The sequence below is a fragment of the Prionailurus bengalensis genome, chromosome C2, assembly GCF_016509475.1.
Source record: "Prionailurus bengalensis isolate Pbe53 chromosome C2, Fcat_Pben_1.1_paternal_pri, whole genome shotgun sequence".
Classification (NCBI taxonomy): domain Eukaryota; kingdom Metazoa; phylum Chordata; class Mammalia; order Carnivora; family Felidae; genus Prionailurus; species Prionailurus bengalensis.
The window spans coordinates 55,982,759-55,997,388 of record NC_057350.1 but is presented as its reverse complement, the minus strand read 5'-3'; the positions used below and the strand labels follow the sequence as shown (position 1 = coordinate 55,997,388).

General features: G+C 40.6%; 1 protein-coding gene across 1 annotated transcript; it reads left to right on the top strand.

Annotated features, from left to right (window-relative positions):
* The first annotated feature begins 12,578 nt into the window (after positions 1-12,578).
* Positions 12,579-14,162, top strand: RETNLB (resistin like beta). The gene is made up of 4 exons (XM_043593281.1): positions 12,579-12,693; positions 12,865-12,947; positions 13,427-13,476; positions 14,081-14,162. Exons 1-4 carry the CDS (start codon positions 12,579-12,581, stop codon positions 14,160-14,162), a joined length of 330 nt encoding a protein of 109 aa, XP_043449216.1.
* Positions 14,163-14,630: the final 468 nt, after the last annotated feature.

Here is a 14,630-nt window from a genome sequence, read left to right as displayed (position 1 = left end):
GGTAAATTAAAAGGGAAAACTCTAGATGGGATAGTCTTATTTTACCTGAGCTTACGTGGTGCTTCAAGAGGAGATGGAAATCTGGATGTGAATGTGAAATATCCTACAGTTAAATGTGGACGACTAACTTCATTTTTACAAAGTATGTAAAATGAAGTTTTACATACTTCATTGGCATACTTCATTTGGCTAAAGAGCCAAATTTGCATCCTTTAGCCAAAATTTGCATCCTTTGCATTATTAGACCTTCTTCCTTTGCTCCCAATTATGCTTCTACCCCTCACTTTGTCTCAGGGTCTACTCAACTCCTGACTTCCTGGGTTCTGACTCCTGCTCTAAATGCCATGCATGCCTTTGGCCTTAATGAAAATTTTCTCCAAAAACAAAGGTTGCATTCACTTATAAGGTTTTCCAGCTCTTGATCCACATATTGCCCAGACCTCTAATCCTAGCACCAGACCTCCAGGCCAGACCCCACAAAGAGCAAGTAGACAGGGCTCCACACCAACAAAAAATAACAGCCCCCAAATACGCTGGGCCCCTGCCAGATTTGTGTAAGCATAACTTATCATCTTGCTGGCGGAAGAGTGAGATAAATGAGAACTCAGAGGACCAAAAACACTAAAGCCTGTCAGGACTGAAGCAAGCTCAGACATCATGGAGCCTTGGCCCAAACTTGATGCCAAAAGGGAGTGCTGGGGTTACACCCCAGATGCCTCGGTTGGCATCAGAAAACTCCAGAAAGATCCAGTGGTTTAAATTCTTCCCTTAATTCTGAGCCAGAAATTCTTTTTATTTTTTTATTTTTTTATTTTTTTTTTATTTTTGGGACAGAGACAGAACATGAACAGGCGAGGGGCAGAGAGAGAGGGAGACACAGAATCGGAAACAGGCTCCAGGCTCTGAGCCATCAGCCCAGAGCCCGACGCGGGGCTCGAACTCACAGACCGCGAGATCGTGACCTGGCTGAAGTCGGACGCTTAACCGACTGCGCCACCCAGGCGCCCCCAGAAATTCTTAATTCCCAGGTGGAAGTATAGCAGAAAGAAGGAGGAGACCTCAGAGCAGAACTAACTCCTGGACTCTGATTTATGGGCATAACTGCCAGGTTTGGGCATGTGACAATAGATCATCATTCTTGTATTTGCTGATGCAGCTTTGAAGCCTCATTCCCAGTTCAGGGCTCTTGGCCAGAGCTCAGTATGGAAGACACAAAATAATACTGGGGACTGATTGTAGAGGAATATGTCAGTGAGTATGACATTCATGAGGGTTATGCTTGGGGGAGACAAACTGCAAAATATCGAATATTGAAATTAGATGTTGTCAGGTTTCTTTTCACCAATCCCCACATGCTCCTGCTTAGTATTATAATAAATATCCATTACCCAGGAGGAAGAGGAGAGAGTCAGCAGCCATCACCAGACATCTGGCTTTGGAAGCAGTTTTGCTAAAGAGAACACAACCTGTGCCACTGAATCCAAACAGCATTCATTCTTGGTGGTTGCGAGCATCCTTGCATCCAGAGAAAGGAATCACTTTGCTATTTTTTATGGCTTAATTATATTATTGCATAAAACATTTTGGCTGTATAACTTTCTGGACTTCCTTGTTTTACAACCAATAATCCCGCTGAAATGTGAAATGTACCTAAAATTAACAAAGACAGTATCTCATCCCACATCTCTGATTTCATTTAGGCTTGAAGAAGTAGTCCAACATCACACAGAGTACAAAGCACAGGAACAGAGAGACCTAGGTTTGCTCCCAGCTCTGTGCCGCAAAGTCACTCACTGGTGACCTGAAGTAAGCCACAATAGTTGTCTCAGTCTTAGACTGTGTTGTTCTTTGAATGATGCCATAGAATTAGATCATCTCCAAGGGCCCTGGTAGCTCTAACACTCTACTGCTGAACTCAGACTGACATCTGAGACAGACTCATGAGACTTATCTTCAAGTTTTCATTCCTATAATGATATGTGGATGACTAGGGGCTGAAATATTGGGAAGATATCATGGAAACTTTCTCATATAGCCATCAGAAAAAATAGTCAACAGATTTTTGTACCATTTCTGTTTAATATTCCTTATTTCTCTGGATAAGAAATAAAGGTTTTGAGAATATCTTCAAAAATATTATGGCACTCTCCTTCTCCTCTACCCCTGGAGGTTCCACTGGGTAAGAAAGTTCTGAAAGACACGTGGGAATTTGGCCAAGCACTCCCTTCTGCAGCACTCACAGGAAGGAGGATCCAAGGATTTCCTGACATCCAGCTAGGGGTCCATTTGGAGCCATCTACAGATACTCTAGAGACATTGTGCTCTTTCAATGAGGAAAAGCCACACATATAAAAAGCCATACTCGCTACCTATTTCCTGACCCACTGCAAACCACCACAGTCTCTTCTCATCAGTCTTTCTTCCAAAACATAAACTATACTGTGACAGTCATAATGCTTCTATTTACATTTCTGAGGCAATATTTTTAAGATCCTTGAAAGCTAGATTGACAACCATAGCCAGCCTATGACTTCATTTTTTAAAATTAAAGGTTATATTGCTGTTTCACATCTATTTCTGAGTAGCAATTCACCCCAAAACTCAGTGCTTGAAGCAACAATTTATTATTTCTCATGCTTCTGTGGGCTGAGGTTTTTCTGCTAGACTCACCTGGGCCCACCTATTTTGCTGAATTCAGCTGGAGAGAGTCTCTGACTTCTTCACTGATGTCTGGCAGTTGGCCCTGGCTATTGACTGGGGGGCCATGGTTCTCCTCGGTGAGGTTTCTTATCTTCTAGTAGGCTAGACTGGTTTCCTTACATGGTGGTTTTGGGGCAGCACTTCAAGGGGACAAAGTGGAAGCCACAGGCTTCTTATGGCCTAACCTCAGAAATTGTACATTATTTCTGGTGCATCCATTGGTCAAAGCAAGTCACAAGTCCAGATCAGAGTTAGGAGGTGGGGAAATAGACCATCTCTTGCTAGGAGGCACAGCGAAGTCAAAGAGACATGTATGTAGGAATTGCTGCCTTTTCACCTCCATCTGCTACAGACAACTTTTAAAATGAGGCAAACCATAAGAGACTCTTAAATACAGAGAACTGAGGGTTGATGGAGGTGGGGAAAATGGGTGATGGGAATTGAGGAGGGCACTTGTTGGGATGAGCACTGGGTGTTTTATGTAAATTGTGAATCACTGGATTCTACTCCTGAAACCAAGACTACACTGTATGTTATCTAATGTGAGAATAAAACATTAAAAGAATAATAATAAAATCATAAAAAATAAAATGATTTTAAATAGTAAAACAATACAATCATGGAAAAAGCAGAATGTATCAATAATTACAAGTAAAGAAATAAAATCACTCTTAATCCCTCCATCCCAGGAGAATGGCTATTAATATAAGTGCATGTATGCCTAACATTTTTGTATACATCTTTACATCAGGTCAAAAAATACATACTGTTTTGTTCCCTGATTTTTATAACCCAACAGTATTTCCTAAGCATTTCCTCATAATGTGCCTAATATATCATATTTAATGGGCCATAATTTATTTATGTATTGTATATATTTTTACTACTATAAATAATCATGTAGTGAACTTTTTCATATAAATCTTTGTGCACATCTATGATTATTTCTTTTTTTTTAACATTTATTTATTTTTGAGAGACAGAGAGAGACAGAGCATGAGCAGGGAAGGGGCAGAGAGAGAGGGAGACAGAATCCAAAGCAGATTCCAGGCTCTGAGCTGTCAGCACAGAGCCTGATGTGGGGCTCAAACTCACAAACCGCGAGTTCATGACCTGAGCCACCCAGGTGCCTCTGTTTATTTCTTTAAGGTTAAGTCCATAAAGTAGAATTGCTAGGTCAAAAGAAATATATATTTTAAAAATTTGAGATATTTTGCTAAATGACCTCCCATAAAAAAGTTAATATTCTGTTCTCGGCAGGGAAATATAAGAAATCCCTGTTTCTCCCTTTTCCTTAACCCTTCTGAGTCTGAGAGGTAATACTGACATTCATAATTATATCAATTTGTATATCATTGTCAGTAATGTTAAACATTTTTCCCATTTTTACCAGCCATCTGTATTCTCTCACCCACCCAGTCTATTGCTTGTCTCTCTCTGGGAATATCAAGAAAAAAAAAATGGAGAAGAAGGAGTCTTAATGGAACGTGTTCCCCTTAATTATCATTATATCAGTCTCTTTTCCCTATAGGTAAGTAGTTTACTACAAATGTGAGCACTTAAAAGTGATAAAATAATTATGTCTCATGAGTCAAGAGACCAGGTCTGGTGGGGAAGGGAAGGGAAGGGGAGGGGAGGAGAGGGGAGGGGAGAAAAGGGGAGGGGAGGGGAGGAAAGGAAGGTAAAGGGGAGAGGCAGAGAGAGAAAGAGAAGAAAGGGAAAAAAAGATATGTGCTCAAGAGAAGGTACACAGAGGTGAAGAAAAAAAAAGTTAGAATTAATTTAATGAGCAGAGATGGATCAGAGAGGTTTAGAAAATCAATATTGGCTGGATGTCAGTGTAGAACTAAATGAGGAGAACATGGAGTATAAGAACCAGGGAGATTGGGCAACCCATTACTGCATTTGGGATATGCCAGGGTTGACCCTTTTCCACCAAAACTCAGTGGTTATCCTTAAAAAATTAACAAAAGATCCTGAACCCTCACGACATATTTCAACAGCATGTTATATTTCAATAGCCCAAGAGACTCTAGTTTGGTCCTCAACTTGAAGCGAAATAGAACCACATAAAAAGGTAGAATAAATTTGTAGGCCAACATTCATCCATTCATTTATTCAACCAGCCAACCAACAACCATTGACATCTGCCATGTGCCAGATACTGTTTGGGCACCGAAGATATAGAGAAGCATTAAGTAATGATTCTTGCTCCCAAGCAACTTAAAATCTAGTAAGGCATCAAATGTTAGGGAAGAGAAACAACTTGGAGGGGAAGAGACACCTAATGATATCTAATTATTTAGACTATAAACTTTATGATGTATCCACAGTGAGAGCCTTACACTTTAACATTTGTGTCATTAAGCTTGTCTCACCACTAAGAATAAGCCAGAAAACATGGCTTTTTTCTCAAAGCTAAAGGATTATTTAAGTCCTGAAATCTCATTCTAAACACAAGACTCTAAAGAGTTTGAACTTCAAAGTCAATGTGTTGGAGTCTCAATCCTTTACTTTCAGGAGCCTCTTTGTCCCCTTTATAAATTTGCTTTCCTTCTTCCAGTGACGAGTTCAAATTCCAGAAATCTCAAAAGTAGAGTGGATCAGTAAATAACCAGATGTTTCCCAATCCCATGTTCAATTCCTGGGTACATGAAGATGTTTACCAGTTAGACTTAATTTAGAGATTATGATAGGAATTAGACAGAACCTGGTATCAGGAAATGCTCTCAATATAGACATTTATTATAGGTGGCCAAATGAATAGAATGCAGAAACCAGAAACCTGGTAAGGCTCTGGAAAGCCATATTTATTGTGTATGTCATGTCTGTCAGCTGCTTACCATATATCACCAATTACCATGCAGCACAACCATAATCATGTCATTAAAATATATGTAAATCTATTTTTTTTTAATTTTTTTTCAACGTTTATTTATTTTTGGGACAGAGAGAGACAGAGCATGAACGGGGGAGGGGCAGAGAGAGAGGGAGACAGAATCGGAAACAGGCTCCAGGCTCTGAGCCATCAGCCCAGAGCCTGACGCGGGGCTCGGACTCCTGGACCGCGAGATCGTGACCTGGCTGAAGTCGGACGCTTAACCGACTGCACCACCCAGGCGCCCCTGTAAATCTATTTTTAATAAGATTTTATCTGTCTATCTACATACACATATATATAGAGAGAGACATGCTCAGGCTTCTCAGTTTGTCCTGGATCAGCTCAGCGACCCTCTTACAACTTTAAAAAATTAAAGGGTACATGGTTCCTAAACTTCAGGAGTTATGGTGGATCTTGCCTCACCCTACATGCCATTTCACCGACAGACAATCTGAGGTTCTTTCACAAAAGCATTGATTGGAGAGTCAAATGGCTGAGCATGTACTCTTAAAATTATAGCAGGAGTGATACTACCAAGAGATCTTTCTTTTTTAAAAAAATTTTTTAAATTTTATTTATTTATTTATTTTGAGAGAGAGAGAGAGCAGGGAAGAGACAGAGAGAGAATCCCAAGCAGGCTCCACACTGTCAGCACAGAGTCACTGATGCAAGGCTTGAACCCACCAACTAGGAGATCATGACCTGAGCAGAAACCAAGAGTCAGATGCTTAACCAACTGAGCCACCCAGGCACCCCACCAAAAGACTTTTCAATAGCCCTCTACCTTTTACTGCCTCCTCTTGGGTGGTTGGCAGTTTCCACAGGTCTCTTTTCTTTTACAGGGGCTCCTGTCAGTCTCCCCCTGGACCTACCCCCTTCCTGAATCAAAACGCTGGAATCTTCTATTGCTTCTCTTTAGCCAGCATGCAGAGACATAGAAATAAAATAACAAGTGGAGAAGAGAGCAAACTAGGATAGCCTCCATGACAGGTGATCCCAGGGTGAATCTAATGCAGACTTGACCTTGACCTATGTCACCTTTAAACCACTTCACCAAAACTCTGTCTACTTCCAGGTCTGTGCCTCCTCTAATTTCCACCATGCTTACCTTCTTTCTTTTCATTACCTCTTCTCTATTCTCTCCTCCAGATCCTCTTCTTTTATTATCTCCTCCCCAGTGTCCCTTTCTGCAATCATCTCTACTTTGTATTTCTCACCTCTGCTTTTGTCCATACCCAACAGTTAAGTCTGTTAGCCTAGCATTACCGCGAGTAACAACAAATGCCAACAACATGCTATTGTCTATCAGACATTTCCAGCATCCAAAGGACCTGGATGGCCCAATTATTGGTCCTTTGGACAAATAAATTCAGTAAGCCATTCTGGGATACTTTTTTTGGACACTGGAATGCAAATTTTTTTCTTATAACTGACTTGAACCTGATTAGAACCTTGATTAGTGAAGAGACTTTATGCTTTCACAGCTAATTGAAAGAATCAAATCATCAAGTTTTATGGAACCAGTTTTTTTCTCTGCTTGATGGTGCAGAATTCTACAGTCTTAATCAGGTATCTATGTAACACGTGAGCAGATTCCGAAGATAATTTTTGAGGGATGTATTGCCCTATCTCCAAGCAAACCCATCACTAATCTCTATTCAGGGTGGGTCAGCCTCTCAATTTTTTAAAGTTTTTATTTAAACTCCAGTTACTTAACATACAGTCAAATATTAGTTTCAAGTGTACAATTTAGTGATTCAACACATACAATATCCGGTGCTCATCACAACCAATGCACTCTTTAATCTCTATCACCTATTTAACCCATCCCCCCACCCACCTCGCCTCTGGTGACCATCAGTTTGTTCTCTATAGTTAAGAGTCTGTTTCTTGTTTTGCCTCTCATTTTTCCCTATGCTCATTTGTTTTGTTTCTTAAATTCCACATATAAGTGAAATCGTATGGTATTTGTCTTTCTCTGATTGATTTATTTCACTTAGTATTATGCTCTCCAGCTCCATCCATGTTGTTGCAAATGGCAAGATTTCAATTTTTTTTTATGGCTGGATAATATATATTCTTTATCTATTCATCTGTCTATGGATGCTTGGGTGGCCTCTGTAATGTGGCTATTGTGGATAATGCTGCTATAAATATTGGGGTGCATATATCCCTCTGAATTAATGTATTTGTATTCTTGGGGTAAATATCTAGTAATGCCATTGCTGGATCATAGGGTAGTTCTATTTCTAACTTTTTGAGGAACCTCCATACTGTTTTCCAGAGTCAGCCTCTCGATTTTTATCCATATTTCAGTTTTTACATCTAAAATCAACCTGAATGGTTTTTCATGTACTGTCTAAAGTATATGAATCCATAAGATGAAATAGCAACACTTCCATGCCTCATCAGAGAACCAACTCTAGCCAAAAATAGAGCTAGAAACTTGTGTTTGAGAGACCTGCAGACTTCCTGTGGTTATTGGTTTTGCTGGTCTCCTACTATTTTATTCAGATGCACCATGAGTTTTTAAAAGTTAAACATACATCCAAATGCAATTTATAAACTGTAAACATGTCCAAGTAAGTTTATTATAAATCACTAAAAACAGAAAATGTTAAAGAATGAGAAAAACTTAATAAAAAGAGAAGCTCTATTATTTACTTCTTATTAATTTATTCTCCTCTTTCATTTCTAATTATATTTATTTAGGTCTTCTCTCTCTCTCTCTCTCTCTCTCTCTCTCTCTTTGATGTGTCAAGCTTATCAATATTGTTTATTTTTTCAAAAAACCAGCTCTTAATTTCATCAATCATTTTTTAAAAATTGTTTTTGTCTCTATTTCATTTATTTCTATTCTTATCTTTGTTCTTCCTTCTACTAACCTAGGGGTTTGTTATATGTCTTCATTTCAATTTTTAAAATAAGTTCATAACACTTCAGAAACATTCAAATTTGCCTTTGTATTTAAAACTCCTATCTTGCTCTGTATTCCTGCAGTTAAACAGTATAATCTAAGTAAGCAATGATAGCCCAGTGATTGTAAAGAAAAATTAGCAGATTTAAATTACATCTATTTGGTCACTCTATATGATTATATGGGGTTTAACTGCATTTAAAATTTTAAATTCAGGGCACCTGGGTGGCTTAGTCAGCTGAGTGTCCAGCAGGTCCTGATCTCATGATTTGTGAGTTTGAGGGCATGCATTAAGGCTCTTTCTGCCCCTTCCCTGCTCATTCCCTTTCCCTCTCTCTCTCTCTCTCTCAAAAATAATAAACATTAAAAATTTTTTTAATTTAAAAAGTGAATACAAACTGAGTGGTATAATATTTTTTGTCTGATAGTGCACAAAAATACTATGCTGAATATAAACAGTAGCTTTAAGATTGACATTTGGTCTTTTTCATAGTTTTTGTTGGTTTTACAACCAAAGAATGAATCAAGAAATAATGATTATTACTGATCATTACATAGTTGTTACTAGAAATAATTTTGTTATGTAGAGAAGAGGAGTGTTAGAGTGATCCCCTCCAGGTGTCAAATATGCTAGGAATGCCACTAACTACAAGTGTTGCCCAAAGGGCACGGTCAGTGTCTCTGTTGCCCAGGCTCACTGTAAACCAATCACATTCTCTTGTGATCCTGTTCTCGTTTCTTTCCTTGCCATTCTTAACAAACCCAGTAGTCAATGCAGTTCAACTCATCTTTAATCCACGTTCTTCTGGTCATCTACTTCCCAGTCTATCACTTTCTTTACCTGGCTCCTTTAAAAAAGTTTTCACTTCTCTTCTTAAATCGTCTATGCTATTATTTTCATCTGTGGATTGATAAGTCTCAAATTTATATCTTCAACTCTCACCTTTCCCCCAGACCCCAGAAGTATATACCCAACTCCCATGCCACCGCTCCACCTGGATGTCAAATAGGCATATTAAATTGACCATGATCAAATATGATTTAATGTTCTTGCCATTATCCATGCTTTCCCCAGGGGTCCCCATTTTAGTAAATGGCATCACTCTTCAACAAGTCATTCAGAATATAACCTTGACCTTTCACTACTCTATTGCTCCTTTGCCCCACACCCAGTGCATCAGTAAACCCTAAGAGGCTCCACCTGCTATATATAACCAAAGTCTACCCAGCTCTCACTCCTTCCTTTACTGCCATCTGAGATCTGGAACTCTACAAGAGCTTGCTATTTGGTTTCCTTGCTTACCTATTTTCTTCCACAGCAGTGGCCTTAGTAAGATTTATAAGATATAAGTGATCTTATATAAATAAGTCATATCATCCCTAAGCAAAATGCTCCAGTAATTTCTCATCAAATTTGCAATAAACTCAGAGCCCTTATGTTGGTTGATAAGTGCTCTATAACCAACCTGGCCCCAGTTGTGTTTTTGACCACTTTTCTCACTTCTCTTGCCTTTACTCACTTTGCTCTCTTCAGACACACTGCTTTTGTTGTATTCCTTCAACACACCAACCACCCACCCCCCTGCCTTAGGCTCTTTATACTTACTGGCCCTTAGCCCAAAACATTTGTCCCAGCTTTTTCTATGGCTTACCCCACACGTCTGCAGCTCATTGCTTATAAGTCATCTTTCCTGAGGTGTCTTCCCTGAACACATTGAATTATATACAACACAGAAGCACATCCAATTGCCTTGCCTTCATTTCTTTCCTTCAGGGAATTTTTCAATATCTGACATATTGTATAGTTATCTTACACCTTAGAGTATAGTCTCAAGAGGGCAAAAACCTTGCCTGCATTGCCCACTAATGAGTCACCAGAACTAGAATTAGTATAGAGAAGCTCTATAGTTGTTGAATTAACAAATGAACTAATCTACCCAACTTTTATACCAAATCCAAGCCTGTGCTCTTTTGTGTTCTGTATTATTCCTTTATTTCCTCAACTCTTATCAGTGAATTAAGGAAGCATCCTTGCCTTTTTGCTGGCACCATTGAGCCCCATCCTCAAAGTTTCCTGAGAGAGATATGTAGAAGTAGCTGTTCCTCAGGGGGCATCTTTAGGGAAAGGAACAGTGAGGCTGGTCACAGCAGAAGTAGATCCAGGCTTTCCCACCTGAAAGCCTCCAATAGTGGTCATCCAACAGCCATTCTCTGCTACTTCATCTAGCTTTTGAATCATGGGATTCAATCCTGGTGACCATGTGCTCCTCTGTGGAGACTGTATCATATATAGGTCCAATGGTCTAAAATAAGGGATTGTAGAGATCTACTTAATTTCTCAGCCACTAATGATGTAAAAGGAGGTCATATGACCCAGAACTGAACAATGAAATACAAGGGGAAATCTGCTTGAGTTTCTAGGGGAAAATTTGCTTCCAAAACAGAAAGGCAAAGCCTCCAAAAGAGAATGGTTTTACCCCGACCTCCCTTCCTGTGGGGAATAAGCTTAGGAATTCCCTGAGCTTGCACCAATGGGTTAACAAGGCATAAAGAAATAGAAAGCCACAGGATGAATGCATCCAAGATTAGGTAAACAAGATTAGGTAAACAGGGCAAAGGCCCTCAGTATAGGACAAAGGTATAGGAATAGGAAATCTCAGGATGAAAACATCCAAGATTAGGTAAACAAGATTAGGTTTTCAGGGCAGAAGTGCCACCCAATTTAGTACAATAGCAGAAAGTTGCTTTCACAGGAAGGAAGGAAGGAAGGAAGGAAGGAAGGAAGGAAGGAAGGAAGAACAAAAACAGGTAAACAGGGCTATAGACCCCAGTTGCCCAGAGCTGAGCTAATTAGCAAAAGAAAGGTGCCTTATTGATCCTGAGGTAGCTTGCTCTTCTTTCTTGTCCCCTAGGCAAGTTTAGGTAAACAGAGGTGGCACCTCATGTCTACTGTGTTTTGTATCCACCCAAACCCCTAACACCGCTTATCTTCAAAACCCCCTTTCCCTCATGCCCATGAATTAATGTTCACAATTTCATTGCCTCTTTGTGCAAGTCCATCACGCTTGTAAGCTTTCTGATCCTAAGAGAAATGGAGCAAGGACCCTTACTCGCAGTTCTTGTCTCCTCCCAGACATTAGCCTCTCTTGCATTTCAATCCTGCATCTGCTCTTTTGCTGGACAAGAGAGAACTCCAGACCCAGAGTCTACAACACCTTCCTGCTCAGGATCTTGGCTGAGGATGTGATACCTGCTACCTTGGGCCTATGAAAAGAGAAGATCAAGGATGAAAATCCAATGAATTGAGGATGGTAGAAAAAAAGGGAAAGCATCAGGCCTGATCTCCAACAAGAACCTTCAATCAAACACTATGCTTCTGGTTAAGTAAATAGTACGCTTCCTTGTTTGCAAACCAGTGCTAATCATGTTTTCTGTTACTTGTCTACAAATGGGATTAGCCAGGGCAATAAAATGATGTCTAAACAGGTGACATATAGGGCTCTCACTCAGAAGACCATAAAATCACCTCTTGCTGATGAAAGATCAAACAAGAGACCTATAACATGGGGCAGTTAACAGAAGGCTCAGGTGCTGGCCTTATCAGGTTGCCAAGAAGAAAGGAAAGGGAAGAATAGAAAGGCAGAAGGACTCGCCTTGGCAGAGAACCAGAACAAAGGCAGCTGTTGCTTATCATGGATGCACTGAAGTTTATCACAGTTGTGTGTCACACTCAAGCAGGCAGTTCTTTGAAAGTGTGCTGGGGAGTGTGTTTGTTTGTCTGTGCTTATGTGTTGAGGGGTGCCTAAGTCAGTTACCATAAGGTATAAAACATCCTTTCCTGGCCAGTCTTTGTAGACCTCTTCTGAACTCATCTGTGAGTTAATTTGCTCTGCAGCCACCCTCCCTCATTCTTCAAACAGCTTGGAGAGATCCAGAGTCTTCCATACTGGCACTGATTTTCTCCTATCTGTTCTCTCTTGAGACTGTTCACGTATTCCCTTCCTTCTCGACCATACTGGAGCTCAGAGATCTCAGCTTTCTATCTTTCCTCCCAGCCCCAGGACATTGCTGTTCTACAGGATGAAGCTTACGTCTTACTTCCTTCTCATTCTCATCCTCCTTCTCCAGCTGATGATCCCAAGGTATGCTCAGTGTTCCTTGGACTCCATCGTGGACACAAAGATAAAGGCAGAGAGTGGGAGAGAGTGGGAGAGAACCCCTGATCATGCCACCTATTCCTAAACCTAACTTCTTCTTGGTCCCATCCCTAGATCCCAGCTTCTATTAAGTCCGCTCAAGCTTAATCTTCCTGCCCAGGGCTTTTTCTGCGCCCATATCATTTTTGGACTGCTGGCTAAAATTTGAGGTTTCTCTGATGATAATGAGCTTGATGATGATGGTAATGAGGAGGAATATAATTATAATTTATGGACACTCATTACAAACGAGGTATAGTGCAAAAATTTACATAGATAACCTCAATTTTCACTTTATGAAATAAGTACAACTATTACTTTCATTTTATAAATGAGAAAACTGAACTTTAAAACCTAGTGAGTAGCATGATTATGGACACAGTGACACTTCTGAGGTAAAAGGAGATTTGGAAGGGGACTATCAGAGACAGCTATCATGGGCAATACCCCTTCTTCTCTCCTGTTCAGAATTAAATCCTGCCCCAGTAGGGGCGCCTGGGTGGCTCAGTCGGTTAAGCATCCGACTTGGGCTCAGGTCAGGATCTTGGGGTCCATGAGTTTGAGCCCCGCATCGGGCTGTGTGCTGACCTCTCAGAGCCTGGAGCCTGTTTCAGATTCTGTGTCTCCCTCTCTCTCTGACCCTCCCCCGTTCATGCTCTGTTTCTCTCTGTCTCAAAAATAAATAAACGTTAAAAAAAAATTAAAAAAAAAAATCCTGCCCCAGCAAAGTAGATTTCATGTACCAGTATCTTTAGCTCAGGCAAACTGTCTTCCTGCCCTGCAGCTAAGTAACTTCATGAGGAGGAATGGTGAGTAAGATGCCCTGTGCCCACCCCATCCATCCCCCATCACCTATACCTTTCCTTGCCTCATGATTGTATTAGCCTGGAGGTGAGTTGTAACCTCTGGTTCCCAGTGATCTCTTACCCATTCTTATTTCCCTTAATGATGCTACTGAGGGCTCTTGGGTTTATGTCTCTACCCTTCCCACCTCCCTTTCATGAGCTCACATATCAGCGTTCCCTCCCCTCCTTGTCCTGTTATGATCTGTTACCTACCATTCCCCCTGTCCTTCATCTCCCTTTCCCAATCTATTCCCTTGTCTGGTGAGTAGGGCTAGCATACAGGTAAATATATCATGAATCTAAGGAAAGAAATGCCCAGGCCCCTCATTTTCACAGACCTCTTCCATGGCCATATACCTAAGTTTGTTTTAGTGATTTTTAAATTTTTTTCCTTAAAGAGGGCTCTCAAAATCAAATTAGTTTGCAGTCCCACAAAACTTAGATCTACCCCTGGGCTGCACAGATATGAAAAATGGTAAGTGTACACCTCCCTCCTCTCAAAATCCAAGGGTTCTGACATCTGTGTCTCATGTGTCCATATAGGAATGGTTGTCACCAGCTGTGCTTGTGGCTATGGCTGTGGTTCCTGGGATATCCAGGGAGAAACCACATGCCACTGCTAGTGCAGCACTATAGACTGGACCACTTCCCGCTGCTGCCACCTGACCTGAGGGGGAGGAGGATGAGAACCCAACTGTGTGACCATCACAGTAATGAAACTACACATCAAACAGGAAACCTGACACAAACTGTCCCTTTCATTTGTTACAGTCTGCTTCTTGGGTACTAAAGACAACTCTTTGCATCTCTCTGTGTTTGTATTTTTGATATTACTGCCCTGGGCTTAGAATTCCTGCAGCCAGAAAATTTCTCCAGGGTCCCAATTACTCCATCTCAGCAAGGATTAGTAAAAATATGGGGAGACTGGGAAATTTGAGATTAATATTCCAGCCTCCTAGTTCCCTCATTGTTTAACAAAAGGACAATGATTATGCCAGACATTTTGCTTGGCACAGAGAAAGTAAATAACATGCATGCTCCTATGAGGCTCACTGAATAGAAGAGTGGGTTCCAAACTAAGTGCAGACAGA